At 43.7% G+C, this 20,000-nt stretch overlaps 1 protein-coding gene across 2 annotated transcripts in view; it reads right to left on the reverse strand.

The window, feature by feature from the left end:
- The window catches only part of LOC106595255 (noelin-2), a 61,161-nt gene that overhangs the window by 29,521 nt on the left and 11,640 nt on the right, over positions 1-20,000 (reverse strand). For both annotated transcript variants that reach the window (XM_045690677.1, XM_045690678.1), the window contains exons 2-3: positions 11,682-11,831; positions 10,778-10,933 (exon numbers count right to left, since the gene is read on the reverse strand). In XM_045690677.1, coding sequence (XP_045546633.1) covers positions 10,778-10,933; positions 11,682-11,831 — 306 coding nt within the window. The remainder of the gene's footprint in view (positions 1-10,777; positions 10,934-11,681; positions 11,832-20,000) is intronic.

Raw genomic sequence — 20,000 nt, forward strand, 5'->3', positions numbered from 1 at the left:
ATTCCCCAGGCACTATCATTTGTTGACTTCTGTAACCATAAAAGCCTTGGTTTCATGCATGTTAACATTAGAAGCATCCTCACTAAGTTTGTTTTATTCACTGCTTTAGCACACTCCGCCAACCCTGATGTCCTAGCCGTGTCTGAATCCTGGCTTAGGAAGGCCACCAAAAATTCAGAAATGTCCATCCCCAACTACAACATTTCCCGCCAAGATAAAACTGCCAAAGGGGGAGGAGTTGCAATCTACTGCAGAGATGGCCTGCAGAATTCTGTCATGCTGTCCAAGTCTGTGCCCAAACAGTTCGAACTCTTCCAGAAATAAGTCTCTCACTGTTCTAGCTAGTTATTGACCCCCCTCAGCCCCCCCTCACTGTTGTAGCTTGTTATTGACCCCCCTCAGCCCCCAGCTGTGCCCTAGACACCATACGTGAACTGATTGCCCCCCATCTATCTTCAGAGCTCGTGCTGCTAGGTGACCTAAACTGGGATATGCTTAACACCCCAGCCATCCTACAATCTAAGCTAGATTGTACACACAAATTATCATGGAACCTACCAGGTACAACCCTAAATGCGTAAACATGGGCACCCTCATAGATATCATCCTGATCAACCTTCCCTCTAAATACACCTCCGCTGTCTTCAACCAGGATCTCAGCGATCACTGCCTCATTGCCTGCGTCCGTAATGGGTCCTCGGTCACACGACCATCCCTCATCACTGTCAAACGTTCCCTAAAACACTTCAGCGAGCAGACCTTTCTAATCGACCTGGCCCGGGTATCCTGGAAGGATATTGACCTCATTCCGTCAGTAGAGGATGCCTGGTTATTCTTTGGAAGTGCTTTCCTCACCATATTAAATTAGCATGCCCCATTCAAAAAGACTAGAACCAGGAACAGATATAGTCCTTGGTTCACTCCAGACCTGACTGCCCTCGACCAGCACAAAACACATCCTGTGGCGTACAGCATTAGCATTGAGTAGCCCCTTTACGCAACTTTTCTGGGAAGTTAGGAACCAATATACACAGGCAGTTAGGAAAGCAAAGGCTAGCTTTTTGAAGCAGAAATTTGCATCCTATAGCACAAACTCCAAAAGGTTCTGGGACACTGTAAAGTCCATGGAGAATAAGAGCACCTCCTTCAAGCTCCCCCATTTCTCCTGTGACCACCGATAAATCTACGATAATCGAGAATTTCAATAAGCATTTTTCTACGGCTGGCCATGCTTTCCACCTGGCTACCCCTACCCCGGTCAGCTCTACACCCCCCACAGAAACTTGCCCAAGCCTCCCCCATTTCTCCTTCACCCAAATCCAGATAGCTGATGTTCTGAAAGAGCTGCAAAATCTGGACCTCTACAAATCAGCTGGGCTAGACAATCTGGACCCTCTCTTTCTAAAATTATCCGCCGCAATTTTTGCAACCCCTATTACTAGCCTGTTCAACCTCTCTTTCGTATCTTCTGAGATCCCTAAAGATTGGAAAGCTGCCGCGGTCATCCCCCTCTTCAAAGAGGTTGACACTCTAGACCCAAGTTGTTACAGACCTATATCTATCCTACCCTGCCTTTCTAAAGTCTTCGAAAGCCAAGTTAACAAACAGATCACCCACCATTTCGAATCCCACCGTGCCTTCTCCGCTATGCAATCTGGTTTCTGAGTTGGTCATGGGTGCCCCTCAGCCACGCTCAAGGTTCTAAATGATATCATAACCGCCATCGATAAAAGACAGTACTGTGCAGCTGTATTCATCAGACTCTGCATGCAGAATTCTGCAAAACTATCCTCTGCGTACAATGTAAAACATCGAATAATGTACGCAGAGCAGAATTAGGCCGATAACGGCTAATTATCAAAATCCAGAAAAGAGACGTTAAATTCTACAACCACATAAAAGGAAGCAATTCCCAAACCTTCTATAACAAAGCCATCACCTACAGAGAGATGAACCTGGAGAAGAGTCCCCTAAGCATGCAGAGTCTGATAAAATGCAAATCAATTTATAACATTTTTGACATGCGTTTTTCTGGATTTCTTTGTTGTTATTCTGTCTCTCACTGTTTAAATAAACCTACCATTAAAATTATAGACTGATCATTTCTTTGTCAGTGGGCAAACATACAAAATCAGCAGGGGATCAAATACTTTTTTCCCTCACTGTATGTGTACTGTAGCTAAGAAAGTAATACTAAGTGCATGTTGTGTAGTAAGCTGTTTTTAGCCCATGTGCCTCACCCTAATAATTTGGTCCCTCTCCCCCTCATAACTTAGCCTACTGTTCTGAGTTGGTGGTGCACATGTAGCCTATAGCCTGTTTTAGAGAAATGTAATCATTGAATATTGTAACAGCTTTCACTGTCTGCTTATATGCCCCCTTAATTTATACTAAGGTTCTAACTTGGTGTACAGGGAGAGCACTGTTAGAACGGCCCATGTTCTGAATTCTGAAAAGAGCTGAACAAATAGTTATATTGACTACGTCCAACCTAGCACGCACATTAATGTCTTAATTTAAACTACGGATTGCCTCTTATCTGCTTGTCGTCCCCTTATGCCATAGTTTGTACATCTCAATTGTCAGTAGAAACCACATTTGTTTAAACAAGTCAGCCATATCAGCTATGTTTTTTTAAAAGGCAGTAAATGATGCTGAAGGAACTGTTTCCCTGCCAGACAAGGTTCCGCTAATATTTTTTATTTTATTTATTTATTTTATTTAACCTTTATTTAACTAGGCAGGTGTAGCAGTGGTAAAGCTTCACTACATGGTGCTGAAAACAAAGCTCTCCTGACAGCTTAATATAGGCCCTAACAGTTTGTCACCGTTATAGTGCAATTCATGTATTGTTTAGTGTTGTGTTGTGTTGTGGCTTTGCTGGCATGCATCTAACATTATTATTCTTTTGGCCCACCAAGATATACATGCTTAAATCGCCACTGAAATGGAGAGAAAGAGGGATAGAGAGAGAGAAAGAGGGTTGGAGAGAGAGAAAGAGGGATGAGAGCGAGAAAGAGGCATGGAGAGGGAGAAACAAGGATGAGAGAGAGAAACAGGGATGAGAGAGAGAAACAGGCATGGAGAGAAAGAGGGATGAGAGAGAGAAAGAGGCATGAGAGAGAAAGAGGGATGGAGAGAGAGAAAAGGGGATGAGAGAGAGAAAGAGGGATGGAAAGAGAGAAAGAGGGATGAGAGAGAGAAAGAGGGATGGAGAGAGAGAGAGGGTTGGAGAGAGAGAAAGAGGGATGAGAGAGAGAAAGAGGCATGGAGAGGGAGAAAGAGGGATGAGAGAGAGAAAGAGGGATGAGAGAGAGAAAGAGGCATGGAGAGAGAGAAAGAGGGATGAGAGAGAGAAAGAGGGATGAGAGAGAGAAAGAGGCATGAGAGAGAAAGAGGGATGGAGAGAGAGAAAAGCGGATGAGAGAGAGAAAGAGGGATGGAAAGAGAGAAAGAGGGATGAGAGAGAGAAAGAGGGATGAGAGAGAGAGAGTGATGAGAGAGAGAATTATTTAGATGAAATATTAGATGAAGATATCATCACCCCAGGAGAACAGTAAATCATTCACACCCCCCCACACACACACACACACACACACACACACACACACACACACACACACACACACACACACACACACAAACACACACACACAGTTAAAGGCTAAACCCTGCTGTCAGTAAAACAGCGTTTGGTGGATAATCCCTCTCCTCCTATCTTCTCTCCTTCAACTATCTCTCCAACCCTCTCTTCTCTCCTCCTCGCACTAATCTCTCACCCTCTTTATCACTCTAATGCTCCCTCTCCTAAATCCATCTCTCTCTCTCTCTCTCTCTCTCTCTCTCTCTCTCTCTCTCTCTCTCTCTCTCTCTCTCTCTCACTCTCTCTCTCTCTCTCTGTCTGCCCTTCAGTTCTCCTAAGCAAAAACATTGAAAAGCATTAGATCTCTCTTTCTCTCTGACTTTCTCTCACTCCAGCCCTCTCAATCTCCCATCTCTTCTCCCTCGTCTTCCTTCCCCTCTTTCTCTCTCCCCAACCTGGTCTCAGAGCATTTTGTATTATTCTGTATGTAAATCTGATCACTCCATTTAGTATGATATGTTACGTTTCGTACGGTATGTATTAGTTTGTGGATGTTACGAAGTAGAATTCGTATTATATGTTATGAATTTGCTAAACATACAATATGTTACAAATTTGCAAAACGTACTATATGTTACGAATTAGCAAAATGTGTGATATCTTATGAATTCTAGCTAGGAGGCTTGGTGGCTAATGTTAGCTAGCTGGCTAATGTTAGCTAGGCTAGGGGTTAGGGTTAAGGTTGGGGTTAAATGTAGGTGTTAGGTTAAAGGGTTAAGGTTAGGGTTAGGGGAAAGGTTAGCTAAAAGGATTAAGGTTAGGGTTAGGGGAAGGGTTAGCTAACAGGGTTAAGGTTAGGGTTAGGGGAAGGGTTAGCTAACAGGGTTAGGGTTAGGGGAAGGGTTAACTAACAGGGTTAGGGTTAGGGTTAAATGTAGGTGTTAGGTTAAAGGGTTAAGGTTAGGGTTAGGGGAAAGGTTCGCTAACAGGGTTAAGGTTAGGGTTAGGGGAAGGGTTAGCTAACAGGGTTAAGGTTAGGGGAAGGGTTAGCTAACAGGGTTAGGGTTAGGGGAAGGGTTAGCTAACTGAGTTAGGGTTAGGGTTAGGGGAAGATTAGCTAAAGGGTTAAGGTTAGGGGAAGGGTTAGCTAACAGGGTTAGGGTTAGGGGAAGATTAGCTAAAGGGTTAGGGTTAGGGTTAGGGGAAGGGTTAGCTAACAGGGTTAGGGTTAGGGTTAGGGGAAGATTAGCTAAAGGGTTAAGGTTAGGGGAAGGGTTAGCTAACAGGGTTAGGGTTAGGGGAAGATTAGCTAAAGGGTTAGGGTTAGGGTTAGGGGAAGGGTTAGCTAACAGGGTTAGGGTTAGGGTTAGGGGAAGATTAGCTAAAGGGTTAAGGTTAGGGTTAGGGGAAGGGTTAGCTAACAGGGTTAGGGTTAGGGGAAGATTAGCTAAAGGGTTAAGGTTAGGGTTAGGGGAAGGGTTAGCTAACAGGGTTAGGGTTAGGGGAAGGGTTAGCTAACAGGGTTAGGGTTAGGGGAAGGGTTAGCTAACATGCTAAGTAGCTGCTAGTAGTTGAAAAGTTGCTAATTATCTAAAATGCTAAAGTTGTCTGTCATGAGATTCGAACTCACAACCTTTGGGTTGCTAGACGTTTGAGTTATACGTCAACCCATCCACCTCGACCAATGCCCCTACTTTCTATTTTTCCTTAAATGAAAATTCCACCCCAAAACTATCTTTTGGTAATTGTTTCATTAGTTTATTGCTGACATAGTCCCAAAATGTTTTTCTTGTCAGCAATCAAGTTTTCAAGATATGTAACTTTCAAAATACAGAAATCATCCCCGTATGATGAATTTTGCATCATATGATGTTTAATGCATCATCATACAGTATTAATGCAAAATGCATAATTCGAGGATGATTCTTGTATTTTGAAAGAAACCAATAACAAAATATTGTTTTTGGGTGGAATTTTCCTTTAAGTAACCATCTGTCTCATGTAACCATACCAAATGTAACATATCATACATTTACTATGTTATGTCTAGTCTATGAGACCAGGCTGCTCTACCACACTCTCCCTCCCATTTGCCTTCTCAAATCAAATCAAAGGGAGAGTGATGATTGGAGAGGCAACGTCCTTGTTGGAAATCTTGAAGTTGAGTTTAAAAACAACCAACCTTAAGCTATGAATGTACCCAGCAAGCTAGCATAGCTAGCTAGCACTCATGTCAGGTAGATAGTTAGCTACAGTTACCCAGAGCAGGCTAACTAGTTTTATAGTTTGGTAATTTATTCCAATATATTACAGAATTCCCCAAAATATGTTTATGAAGCTAGCTACGTTTTATAGGGTCCTCACTACGAGACTAGGCCGATAATGCAGCTTTTGTTGATTAAATATGACACTTCGTGGCCACCGGAGTAATGACATGTGACTACAGTTTGCACAAGTGATCATCGTTCTTTACTCGCTCCCTCTAAATCCATCGGGCCGATGGGTTAACGTTAGTGAATTTTACCTCCACCTGAGATGACAATCAAACTGCATCCGGTTTCCATGGGGATTCCCCAAAGGGAAAGTGGCTACGCGCGAGGGCTGAGGTGGAAAAATAAAAACCGTGTTTGGACTGCAGCCTAGGTTTCACAACATCTGTAACAACCACCAAGTTCTCATTGTGTTTCCAGGTAGTGTAATAACACAATGTACCAGTAATGTTTTCCAGCAAACCAACATTTGGTTCTGTGAATGTTCTCATAACACAAATATTGTCCATTCGTGGAGATGATTGTAGAATGTTTGTATAAAACGTGTATAGATCATTTTCCTGATGTTACAAGAACATTCCTATAAGACATTTAATCTGTTCTTTAAAGGTTCCCAGAATGTTTCATTAGGTTGTGGGAACAGTCTGGTCAGAACATTGTAGGGACATTACAAAACATATGTTCCCAAAACACAAAAACTTTCCTGTTGTGCAGATGATTTTACAATGTTTCTTTTAGGGTGCAAAAAAACACTCACCTTAAGTTTACAATAATGTTCCCAGAACACATTTCATCTGTTCTTTAATGGTTACCAGAATGGTTCAGTAGGTTGTAGGTTGTCTGGTGGGAACATTGTGGGGACATCACAAAATATGTTCACCTAATACCTAAGGCTAGGCTAATACCTAAGGCTAGGCTAGGCTAATACCTCGACTCACACACATTGTGGGGACATCACACACAAACCTAATGAAACATTCTGGGAACCTTTAAAGAAGATAATAAATGTGTTCTATGAATGTTCTTGCAACGTCAGGTGAAGGTTTCATACAAATGTTCTGTAATCATCACCACGACTAGACAGTTTTTGTGTTATGAGAACCTTTGCTGCAACCTAACAAATGTTCTGGGAACTTTCACAGAACCAATTTTGGTTTGCTGGGCTCTCTCTCTCTCTCTCTCTCTCTCTCTCTCTCTCTCTCTCTCTCTCTCTCTCCCATTCCCTCAGGTTAGTCTTTGCATATTGATAAGCTTTATTCCATGTTATAAATATTCAGTTCAGCTAGTGCCTGTGGGCAGTGGGGTAACTTTAGGACTGTCAGACCACCAAAGGGGTCGATGAGACACACAAACACTTAAACGCACACAAACACACACACGTAGAGCGGGCACACACACACCCAATGAGGGTAAGATGGGAGAGAGGGATGGGAGAGAGCTTGAAGAGGGATGGGAGAGAGGGAGGGGAGAGAGGGAGGGTAGAGGGAGGGGAGAGAGGGAGGGTAGAGAGGGATGGGAGAGAGGGAGGGGAGAGAGGGAGGGGAGAGAGATGGGAGAGTGAGATGGGAGAGAGGGATGGGAGAGTGAGATGGGAGAGAGGGATTGGAGAGAGGGAGGGAGAGAGGGAGGGGAGAGAGAGATGGGAGAGAGGGATAGAAGAGTGAAATGGGAGAGAGGGATGGGAGAGAGATGAAAGAGGGAGGGGATTATGTGAAAGCAGTGTTTTTGTCGCTGAGGAGAACAGGGGTGGTGTGTGTGTGTGTGTGTGTGTGTGTGTGTGTGTGTGTGTGTGTGTGTGTGTGTGTGTGTGTGTGTGTGTGTGTGTGTGTGTGTGTGTGTGTGTGTGTGTGTGTGTGTTAGTGTGTGTGTGTGTGTGTGTGTGTGTGTGTGTGTGTGTGTGTGTGTGTGTGTGTGTGTGTGTGTGTGTGTGTGTGTTAGTGTGTGTGTGTGCAGCCAGGTCGCTCAAGATCCACTTCGAAGTTCGACGTACGTCCATGTACCCAGGACGTTGGGAGATGCCTCAGCTGGCGCTTGGTTCACCAGGGTTGTGGGTTCGAGTCCCACGTGGGGACCAGTACGAAAATGTATCCACTCACTATTATAAGTCGCTCTGGATAAGAGTGTCGGCTAAATGACAAATGTAAAAATGTAAAGAAAACAGCCACTAGGGGCAACGGTGAGCGTTATTACCATCAAGTAGACCTGGGTTTTGCTAAAGCGTTGGGGATGGGGATGGTGGATAGATGTGAGCTGTATTACATCTAGTAGGCCTGGGTTTTGCTGGGGTGTTGTGGATGGGGATGGTGGATAGACGTGAGCTGTATTACATCTAGTAGACCTGGGTTTTGCTGGGGTGTTGTGGATGGGGATGGTGGATAGACGTGAGCTGTATTACATCTAGTAGACCTGGGTTTTGCTAGAGCGTTGGGGATGGGGATGGTGGATAGATGTGAGCTGTATTACATCTAGTAGACCTGGGTTTTGCTAGAGCGTTGGGGATGGGGATGGTGGATAGACGTGAGCTGTATTACATCTAGTAGGCTTGGGTTTTGCTGGGGCGTTGTGGATGGGGATGGTGGATAGACGTGAGCTGTACTACATCTAGTAGACCTGAGTTTTGCTGGGGCGTTGTGGATGGGGATGGTGGATAGATGTGAGCTGTATTACATCTAGTAGGCTTGGGTTTTGCTGGGGGCGTTGTGGACGGGGATGGTGGATAGATGTGAGCTGTATTACATCTAGTAGACCTGGGTTTTGCTGGGGTGTTGTGGACGGGGATGGTGGATAGATGTGAGCTGTATTACATCTAGTAGACCTGGGTTTTGCTGGGGCGTTGGGGACGGGGATGGTGGACAGATGTGAGCTGTATTACATCTAGTAGACCTGGGTTTTGCTGGGGCGTTGTGGACGGGGATGGTGGATAGATGTGAGCTGTATTACATCTAGTAGACCTGGGTTTTGCTGGGGCGTTGTGGACGGGGATGGTGGATAGATGTGAGCTGTATTACATCTAGTAGACCTGGGTTTTGCTGGGGTGTTGTGGATGGGGATGGTGGATAGATGTGAGCTGTATTACATCTAGTAGACCTGGGTTTTGCTAGAGCGTTGGGGATGGGGATGGTGGATAGATGTGAGCTGTATTACATCTAGTAGGCTTGGGTTTTGCTGGGGCGTTGTGGACGGGGATGGTGGATAGATGTGAGCTGTATTACATCTAGTAGACCTGGGTTTTTCTGGGGCGTTGTGGACGGGGATGGTGGATAGACGTGAGCTGTATTACATCTAGTAGGCCTGGGTTTTGCTGGGGTGTTGTGGATGGGGATGGTGGATAGACGTGAGCTGTATTACATCTAGTAGGCTTGGGTTTTGCTGGGGTGTTGTGGATGGGGATGGTGGATAGACGTGAGCTGTATTACATCTAGTAGGCTTGGGTTTTGCTGGGGTGTTGTGGATGGGGATGGTGGATAGATGTGAGCTGTATTACATCTAGTAGTCCTGGGTTTTGCTGGGGTGTTGTGGATGGGGATGGTGGATAGACGTGAGCTGTATTACATCTAGTAGGCTTGGGTTTTGCTGGGGTGTTGTGGATGGGGATGGTGGATAGACGTGAGCTGTATTACATCTAGTAGGCTTGGGTTTTGCTGGGGTGTTGTGGATGGGGATGGTGGATAGATGTGAGCTGTATTACATCTAGTAGGCTTGGGTTTTGCTGGGGTGTTGTGGATGGGGATGGTGGATAGATGTGAGCTGTATTACATCTAGTAGACCAGGGTTTTTCTAGAGCGTTGGGGATGGTGGATAGATGTGAGCTGTATTACATCTAGTAGGCCTGGGTTTTGCTAGAGCGTTGTGGACGGGGATGGTGGAAAGACGTGAGCTGTATTACATCTAGTAGACCTGGGTTTTGCTAGAGCGTTGTGGACGGGGATGGTGGAAAGACGTGAGCTGTATTACATCTAGTAGACCTGGGTTTTGCTAGAGCGTTGTGGATGGGGATGGTGGATAGGCGTGAGCTCCGATGGTCGTGTTTTCCAGTGGTAGACACTCATTAGGATTATTTTTTAACCCTAAACATGAACCATTCAGAATGCAGAGAGAGACGCAGAAAGGAGAAGCGGCAACCGCAGCAGCAACCCAGGGGTGTTGATGTCACGGACACCTGCGCTACTGCTGCTCATTCCGTGCACCAGTTACGGAGGTCTACGTCACCGGCCTCTAGTCACTGAACTGTTTCATCACGCACACCTGGTTCCCATTTCCCCTGATTGTATTTGTATAAATGTGCCCTTTGGTTCACCATTGTCCGGTCGATTATTGTTCCAATGTGCGCTGGTCGTGTGAGTACCTGTGTTGTTTTGGCATTCGTGCCATGTGTATTGTGCAGATGATTACGGGTCTCGTGTGGTATCATTGTGCGCTGGTGTTATTTATTCGAGGTTCTCCTCGCTCTTTTGTTTGGGTTTCAACCCTGTATTTTGTTACGTGTTTGTTTGGTCATCGTCCCCGTGCCTTTACACGGCACTCTGTAATTTGGATGAAATAAAAACAATTATTACGCATTCCTGCACCTGTCTCCCGACACTTTATACCAACGTGACAGTTGACAACAACTTTTGAAATTGTTTTGGAGAAACGTGGATGAACTTCAGAATCTGAAGTCAAACTGGTCAAATGGAGAGATGTTGTTGTAGAGCCAACAGCAGTCATTACACACCACTTAGCTTTGCCAGCGTGTATGTGTTTACCAGCAGTCCCTTAGATGGGAAGCTCTGGGGGTTGGTGGTGTGTGTGTGTGTGTGTGTGTGTGTGTGTGTGTGTGTGTGTGTGTGTGTGTGTGTGTGTGTGTGTGTGTGTGTGTGTGTGTGTGTGTGTGTATATCTGTCCATGTGTGTGTGTGTGTGTGTGTGTGCGTGTGTGTGTGTACCTGCAGGCCCTTCTTAGTGAGTCTGCGTGGGTTGGTGGTGTAGGTGTGTATGTGTCCGTCTACTCCTCTCAGTAGTGGTTCAGTATCTCTGACGTACTGCAGGTCTCTAGATGTCCTCAGATCCATCACCTCCATAGACTGACTCACATTCTGCACCTAAACACACACACAAAGTCAGGGTTACACACACAAACACTTAAAGCAAATTAGATCAATACAAACACAACACAACACAAAAACTCTCTTTCTGACACACACACACACGCACGCACACCACACTGTCTCTCCCCCTCTCTCTCTCACACACACGAACATGACTAGACAAACACGCCGTCGACGATTTGTTGTCGTTGTTCTTCACCGTTCTTCACTGATCAACACCAACAGCAGACCTTTTTTGTCTTGTTCTTCCTCTCTCTATTTTCTCACCCATTCCATCCTTATCTCTCTCTCTTTGTCTCTCTGTCTATCTCCAGTATCTCTGTCTTTGTCTCTCTGTCTATCTCCAGTATCTCTGTCTTTGTCTCTCTGTCTATCTCCAGTATCTCTGTCTTTGTCTCTCTGTCTATCTCCAGTATCTCTGTCTTTGTCTCTCTGTCTATCTCCAGTATCTCTCTCTCTCTTTCCCAAACTATGTCTCTTTCTATCTCTGTAATTCTATCATGATGCTGTCGATAGTAGGACGCAGGGGCCTGTAAGTGTGTTCATGTCAACGGCACTCAGACCCGTGAATATCTTATTCCAGTCCACTGCCCTTTCCTCTCTGCATTGTGATTCTGGACACGAGCTTCCATCCCCGAACACACACACACACACACACACACACACACACACACACACACACACACACACACACACACACACACACACACACACACACACACACACACACACACACACACACCTGTTCTGTGAGTAGGCGCAGCTGACGGCTGCGGGGGTCTCGTTTGCAGAGGTTCTGAGCGGGAGCAACCACTGTACACACACACTTCCCATCAGGCTCCGACGCCGAGCTGTACACCTGCCAACCTTCATCTGGACCCGGATACAACGCCTGGAGGGAGGGAGGGAGGGAGGGAGTTAGAGCTATAAACTTGCAGACAGAGAGAGAGATAATTGAGGCGATAACCTTGCCTGAAAACTGCAGTCCTAATACCTAAGGCAAGGCTAGGCTAATATCTAAGGCTAGGCTAATACCTAAGGCAAGGCTAGGCTAATATCTAAGGCTAGGCTAATACCTAAGGCTAGGCTAGGCTAATACCTCGACTCACACACATTGTGGGGACATCACAACATATATGTTCCCAAAACAAACAAAAAACTGTCCAGTTGTGTGGATGTTCTACAATTGTGTTTTGGGAACATACTGTATCTTTTGTGATGTCCCCGCACACACACACACACACACACACACACACACACACACACACACACACACACACACACACACACACACACACACACACACACACACACACACACACACACACACACACACACACACACACACACACACACACCTGTAGGTCACTGTGTGTGTCATGATGTCCTCTGATTCCTGATAATCACACAGATGACAGAAGACAACTGGACATACAGATGTAGGATCTTAATTTGATCACCCTGTTGCAGGACAACAGGACATTTAAAACTTGTAGTGTAGTTGAGGTTAAAAAAACAACTTCTGAAGTTAGTAATTTACATTTTAAATTTCAGACTTGATTTTCCCTTAATTGATCAACCCCTCCAAAAATGGTCATTAATTATGATCCACATAATGATCCTCCTTGCTGCAGGATTATTTTCTTGCTGTTGCAAACTGGCTCAAATTAAGATCCTTCATCTGTAGCTTTTAGCTCAGCGGATTCAAACCCAGAAAGGAAGAACTCGACCCTTTGTCATTCAGTTTTAAAATCAAACCTATTCAATGGCAATATCCAAGGGTTGTATTGAAACATCTCTCTCATCATTTCAGGTGTAAACGTCAAACTAGAATAGAAAGCAGACGGTGTTGTTGTGCTCTCTCTCTATTTCTCTCCTCGCTGTCTTTAATTAATAAAACAGCACCTCTCACACCTTCTCCATCTGCTCCTCATCAATTACTGTGTGTGTGTGTGTGTGCGTGTGTGCGTTTGTCTGTGTGTGTGTGTGTGTGTGTGTGTCTGTGTGTGTGTGTGAACTTGATGAACTTGCAAAGAGTTGCTATGGCAGCACATGTAACAGTGTAAGTTCCGTCCCTCTCTTCGCCCCAACCCGGGCTCGAACCAGGGACCCTTGCACACATCAACAACTGACACCCCACGAAGCATCGTTACCCATCGCGCCACAAAAGCCACGGCCCTTGCAACGCAAGGGGCAACCCTACTTCAAGTCTCAGAGCGGGTGACGTCACCGATTGAAACGCTATTAGCGCGCACCACCGCTAACTAACTAGCCATTTCACATCGGTTACACACACACACACCTAACTTTGTCAGCAGGCATTGGTACCATATCTAGAGGGTCTTTGCTATCTCTGGCAAACAATAGGGAGGTTCACAAGTTCTCAATACACACAGTTTACAATACCGGACAAGAACCTGACACCCTCAGCACACACCCTCCCCCATATGCCCCCCTAGGCACAACTATGACAACATAACCATCAAAAACAGGTTACAACTCCTGCAGCTCTGTCGCATGCTGGGTATGTACATAGTCAATGGTAGGCTTCGAGGGGACTCCTATGGTAGGTACACCTATAGCTCATCTCTGGGCAGTAGTACTGTAGACTACTTTATCACTGACCTCAACCCAGAGTCTCTCAGAGCGTTCACAGTCAGCCCACTGACACCCCTATCAGGCCACAGTAAAATCACAGTCTACTTGAACAGAGCAATACTCAACCATGAGGCATCAAAGCCGAAGGAACTGAGTAATATTAAGAAATGCTGTAGATGGAAGGAACGTAGTTTGAAAACCTAACAAAAAACAATTAGGCAACAACAAATTAAATCCCTTCTAGACAACTTCCTGACAAAACGTTCCACTGTAATAGTGAAGGTGTAAACTTGGCAGTTGAAAATCTTAACAGTATATTTGACCTCTCAGCTTCCCTATCAGATCTAAACATGTCAAGCAGACAACCTAAGAAAATGAACAACAAGGACAAATGGTTTGATGCAGAATGCAAAAATCTAAGAAAGAAATTGAGAAACCTGTCCAACTAAAAACATAGAGACCCGGAAAACCAGAGTCTACACCTTCACTATGGTGAATCACTAAAACAATACAGAAATACACTACGGAAAAGGAAGGAACAGCACGTCAGAAATCAGCTCAATGTAATTGAAGAATCCATAGACTCTAACCACTTCTGGGAAAATTGGAAAACACTAAACAAACAACAACACAAAGAATTATCTAGACAAAACGGAGATGTATGGGTAAACCACTTGTCCAATCTTTTTGTCTCTATAACAAAGAACAAACAGCAAAAAAATATTCGTGATCAAATACAAATCTTAGTATCAACTATTAAAGACTACCAGAACCCACTGGATTCTCCAGTTACCTTGAATGAACTACAGGACAAAATAAAACCCTCCAACCCAAAAAAGCCTGTGGTGTTGATGGTATCCTCAATGAAATGATAAAATATACAGACCACAAATTCCAATTGGCAATACTAAAATTCTTTAACATCATCCTTAGCTCTGGCATCTTCCCCAATATTTGGAACCAAGGACTGATCACCCCAATCCACAAAAGTGGAGACAAATTTGACCCCAATAACTACCGTGGGATATGCGTCAACAGCAACCTTGGGAAAATCCTCTGCATTATAATTAACAGCAGACTCGTACATTTCCTCAGTGAAAACAATGTACTGAGCAAATGTCAAATTGGCTTTTTACCAAATTACTATACGACAGACCACATATTCACCCTGCACACCCTAATTGGCAAAACAAACAAACCAAAATAAAGGCAAAGTCTTCTCATGTTTTGTTGATTTCAAAAAAGCCTTTGACTCAATTTGGCATGAGAGTCTGCTATACATGAGGGTCTGCTATACATGAGAGTCTGCTATACATGAGGGTCTGCTATACATGAGAGTCTGCTATATATGAGGGTCTGCTATACATGAGAGTCTGCTATACATGAGAGTCTGCTATACATGAGGGTCTACTATACATGAGAGTCTGCTATACATGAGAGTCTGCTATACATGAGGGTCTGCTATATATGAGGGTCTGCTATATATGAGAGTCTGCTATACATGAGAGTCTGCTATACATGAGGGTCTACTATACATGAGAGTCTGCTATACATGAGAGTCTGCTATATATGAGGGTCTGCTATACATGAGGGTCTGCTATACATGAGGGTCTGCTATACATGAGGGTCTGCTATACATGAGAGTCTGCTATACATGAGGGTCTGCTATACATGAGAGTCTGCTATACATGAGGGTCTGCTATACATGAGAGTCTGCTATACATGAGAGTCTGCTATACATGAGGGTCTGCTATATATGAGGGTCTGCTATATATGAGGGTCTGCTATACATGAGAGTCTGCTATACATGAGAGTCTGCTATACATGAGAGTCTGCTATACATGAGAGTCTGCTATACATGAGAGTCTACTATACATGAGGGTCTGTTATACAGGAGAGTCTGCTATACATGAGAGTCTGCTATACATGAGAGTCTGCTATACATGAGAGTCTGCTATACATGAGAGTCTGCTATACATGAGAGTCTGCTATACATGAGAGTCTGCTATACATGAGGGTCTGCTATACATGAGAGTCTGCTATACATGAGGGTCTGCTATACATGAGGGTCTGCTATACATGAGGGTCTGCTATACATGAGAGTCTGCTATACATGAGAGTCTACTATACATGAGAGTCTGCTATACATGAGAGTCTACTATACATGATGGTCTACTATACATGAGGGTCTACTATACATGAGAGTCTGCTATATATGAGGGTCTGTTATACATGAGAGTCTACTATACATGAGAGTCTGCTATACATGAGAGTCTACTATACATGATGGTCTACTATACATGAGGGTCTACTATACATGAGAGTCTACTATATATGAGGGTCTGCTATACATGAGAGTCTACTATACATGAGGGTCTACTATACATGAGAGTCTACTATACATGAGGGTCTGCTATACATGAGGGTCTACTATACATGAGAGTCTACTATACATGAGGGTCTGCTATACATGAGGGTCTGCTATACATGAGAGTCTGCTATACATGAGGGTCTGCTATACATGAGAGTCTGCTATACATGAGAGTCTGCTATACATGAGAGTCTGCTATACATGAGGGTATGCTATATAAATTGATGGAAAGTGGTGTTGGGGGAAAAACATACAACATTATAAACTCTAGAGCAGTCTGCAGCATCCGGCCTCACCCTACTAGAATCTGAAGTCAAATGTCTACTGATGATCTGGTGCTTCTGTCCCCAACCAAGGAGGGCCTACAGCAGCACCTGGATCTTCTGCTCAGGTTCTGTCAGACCTGGACCCTGACAGTAAATCTCAGTAAGACTAAAATAATGCTGTTCCAAAAAAGATGTGTGACCTGTTGCCACAAGAAAAGGGCAACCAGTGAAAAATAAACACCATTGTAAACACAACCCATATTGTGCTTATTTATTTGATGTTTTGTTACTTTAACCATTTGCACATCGTTACAACACTGTATATATACATAATATGACATTTGTAATTGTCACGCCCTGACCGTAGAGAGCCTTGTTATTTCTCTATTTGGTTAGGTCAGGGTGTGATTTGGGTGGGCATTCTAGATTATGTATATCTATGTTTGGATTTCTATGTTGGCCTGATATGGTTCCCAATCAGAGGCAGCTGTCTTTCGTTGTCTCTGATTGGGGATCATATTTAGGCAGCCTTTTCCCACTGGGTTTTTTGTGGGATCTTGTTTTTGTATAGTTGCACGTTTGTTATTTCTTTGTTGTTTTGGTTGTAAGTTTCACTATTAAAGAGAATGTGGAACTCTACGCACGCTGCGCCTTGGTCTCCTTCATATGATGAACGTGACAGTAATGTCTTTATTCTTTTGGAACTTCTGTGAATTTAATGTTTTTACTGTTCATTTTTATTGTTTATTTCACTTTTGTATATTAACTACTTCACTTGTTTTGGCAATGTCAACATATGTTTCCCATGCCAATAAATCCCCTTGAATTGGAGAGAGAGAGAGAATCTCCATAGGGTCATTCCTCCTCTCCTTTATCTCTCTACCTCTCATTTATCTCTCCTCTCCTTTACCTCTTCTTTACCACTCCTCTCCTTTACCTCTCCTCTCCTTTACCTCTCATTTATCTCTCCTCTACCTTTCATAAACCTCTCCTTTACCTTTCCGCTCCTTTACCTCTCCTATACCTCTCCTTTACTCCTCCTCTACCTCTCCTCCACTTCTCCTTTACCTCTCCTCTCCTTTACTCCTCCTCTACCTCTCCTTTACCTCTCCTCTCCTTTACTTTTCCTTTACTTCTCCTTTACTTCTCATTTACCTCTACTCTCCTTTACCTCTCATCTACCTCTCCTTTACCTCTCCTCACCTTTACCTCTCCTCTACCTCTCCTTTACCTCTCCTCTACCTCTCTTTAACCTCTCCTCTCCTTTACCTCTCCTCTACCTCTCCTTTACCTCTCCTCTCCTTTACCTCTCCTCTACCTCTCCTTTACCTCTCCTCTACCTCTCCTTTACCTCTCCTTTACCTCTCCTTTACTTCTACTTTACCTCTATTCTCCTTTACCTCTCCTCTACCTCTCCTTTACCCCTCCTTTCCTTTACCTCTCCTTTACTCCTCCTCTACCTCTCCTCTCCTTTACCTCTCCTCTACCTCTCCTTTACCTCTCATCTCCTTTACCTCTCCCCTACCTCTCCTTTACCTCTCCTCTCCTTTACCTCTCCTCTACCTCTCCTTTACCTCTCCTCTCCTTTACCTCTCCTCTCCTTTACCCCTCCTTTCCTTTCCTTTGCCTCTCCTCTACCTTTTGTAAAATCTCTCCTTTACATCTCCTCTACCTTTCGTAAAATCTCTCCTTTACCTCTCCTCTCCTTTACCTCTCCTTTAACTCTCCATTACCTCTCCTCTCCTTTACCTGTCCTTTACCTCTCCTTTAACTCTCCCCTCCTTTACCTATACTTTAACTCTCCCCTCCTTTACCTCTCATTTACCTCTCCTTAACCTCTCCTCCCCTCTCATTTACCACTCCTCTCATTTACCTCCCCTTTAACTCTCCTTTACCTCTCCTCTACCCCTCTTCTCCTCTACCTCTCCTCTCCTTTTCCTGTCCTCTATCTATCCTCCTCTCTATATCCTCTGCTCCTCTTCTCCTTACTCCCTGTTCTTTTTTCTCTTCTCCTCTACTCTCCTCTCCCCTTCTTTCTCTCCTTTACTCTCCTCTCCTTGTCTCCTCTCTGTTCCCTTACAAAAACGTGTTTCCATGCAATGAATGAACCATCACACACAACATGCTCTCCCATTAGGCCACTTATCAACAGCAAACCTGGCATTCAAACCAACATTCAACATGTAGTTATAAACTCTGAGTATACTAAACATTAAGAACTTCCTAATATTGACTTGCACCACCTTTTTCCCTCAGAACAGCCTCAATTAGTAGGGGCATGGAATCTACAAAGTGTCAAAAACCCAAGGATGCTGGCCCATGTTGACTCCAATGCTTCCCACAGTTACGTCAAGTTGGCTGAATGCCCTTTGGGTGGTGGACCATTCTTGATACACAGGAAACTGTTGAGCATGAAAAACCCAGCAGGGTTGCAGTTCTTGACACAAACCGGTGCACCTGGCACCTACTACCATACCCTGTTCAAAGGCACTTAAATATTGTGTATTTTGTCTTGCCCATTCACAAACGAACAATCCATGTCTCAGTTGTGTCAAGGCTTAAAAATGGTTCTTTAACCTGTCTCCACCCCATCATCTACCCTGATTGAACTGGATTTAACAAGCGACATCAATAAGGGATCATAGCTTTCACCTGGATTCACCAGATCAGTCAATGTCATGGAAAGAGCAGGTGTTCTTAATGTTTGGTACAATCAGTGCATGTGAACCAATATGAACACACAACATAACAATTAACAATAGAGGGCCCGCGATTCTAACCTATGTTCATAAAAACACTCAATGTAGTTCCCTATATAACAGGACCATCAACGATAGTACGTCACTATAACACCACTATAACACCACTATAACACCACTATTACACCACTATTACACCACTATAACACCACTATAACATCGGTATAACACCACTAATACACCACTATAACATAACATCACTATAACACCACAATAACACCACTATAACATCCCTATAACACAACTATTACACCACTATAACATCACTATAACACCACTATAACACTCTATAACATCACGATAACACCACGATAACATCACTATAACACAACTATAGCACCACTATAACATCACTATAACACCACTATAACATCACTATAACACCACTATAACATCACTATAACACCACTATACCATAACATCACTATAACATAACACACTATAACACCACTATAACACCAGTATAACACCACTATAACATAACATCACTATATCACCACTATAACATCACTATAACACCACTATAACACCACAATAACACCACTATAACATAACATCACTTTATCACCACTATAAACTCACTCTAACACCACAATAACACCACTGTAACATCACTGTAACACCACTATAACACCACTATAACATAACATCACTATAACACCACTATAACATCACTGTAACACCACTATAACACCACTATAACATAACATCACTATAACACCACTATAACACCTCTATAACACCACTATATCATAACATCACTATAACATCACTATAACACCACCTTAACATAACATCACTATAACATAACTATAACATCACCATAACACCACTATAACACCACTATAACACCACAATAACATAACATCACTATAACACCACCATAACATAACATCACTATAACATAACTATAACATCACCATAACACCACTATAACACCACTATAACACCACAATAACATAACATCACTATAACACCACTATAACTTCACTATAACACCACCATGACATCACTATAACACCACTACAACATAACTGTAACACCACTGTAACACCACTATAGCACCA

This window comes from Salmo salar, chromosome ssa12, assembly GCF_905237065.1.
Source record: "Salmo salar chromosome ssa12, Ssal_v3.1, whole genome shotgun sequence".
Lineage (NCBI taxonomy): Eukaryota > Metazoa > Chordata > Actinopteri > Salmoniformes > Salmonidae > Salmo > Salmo salar.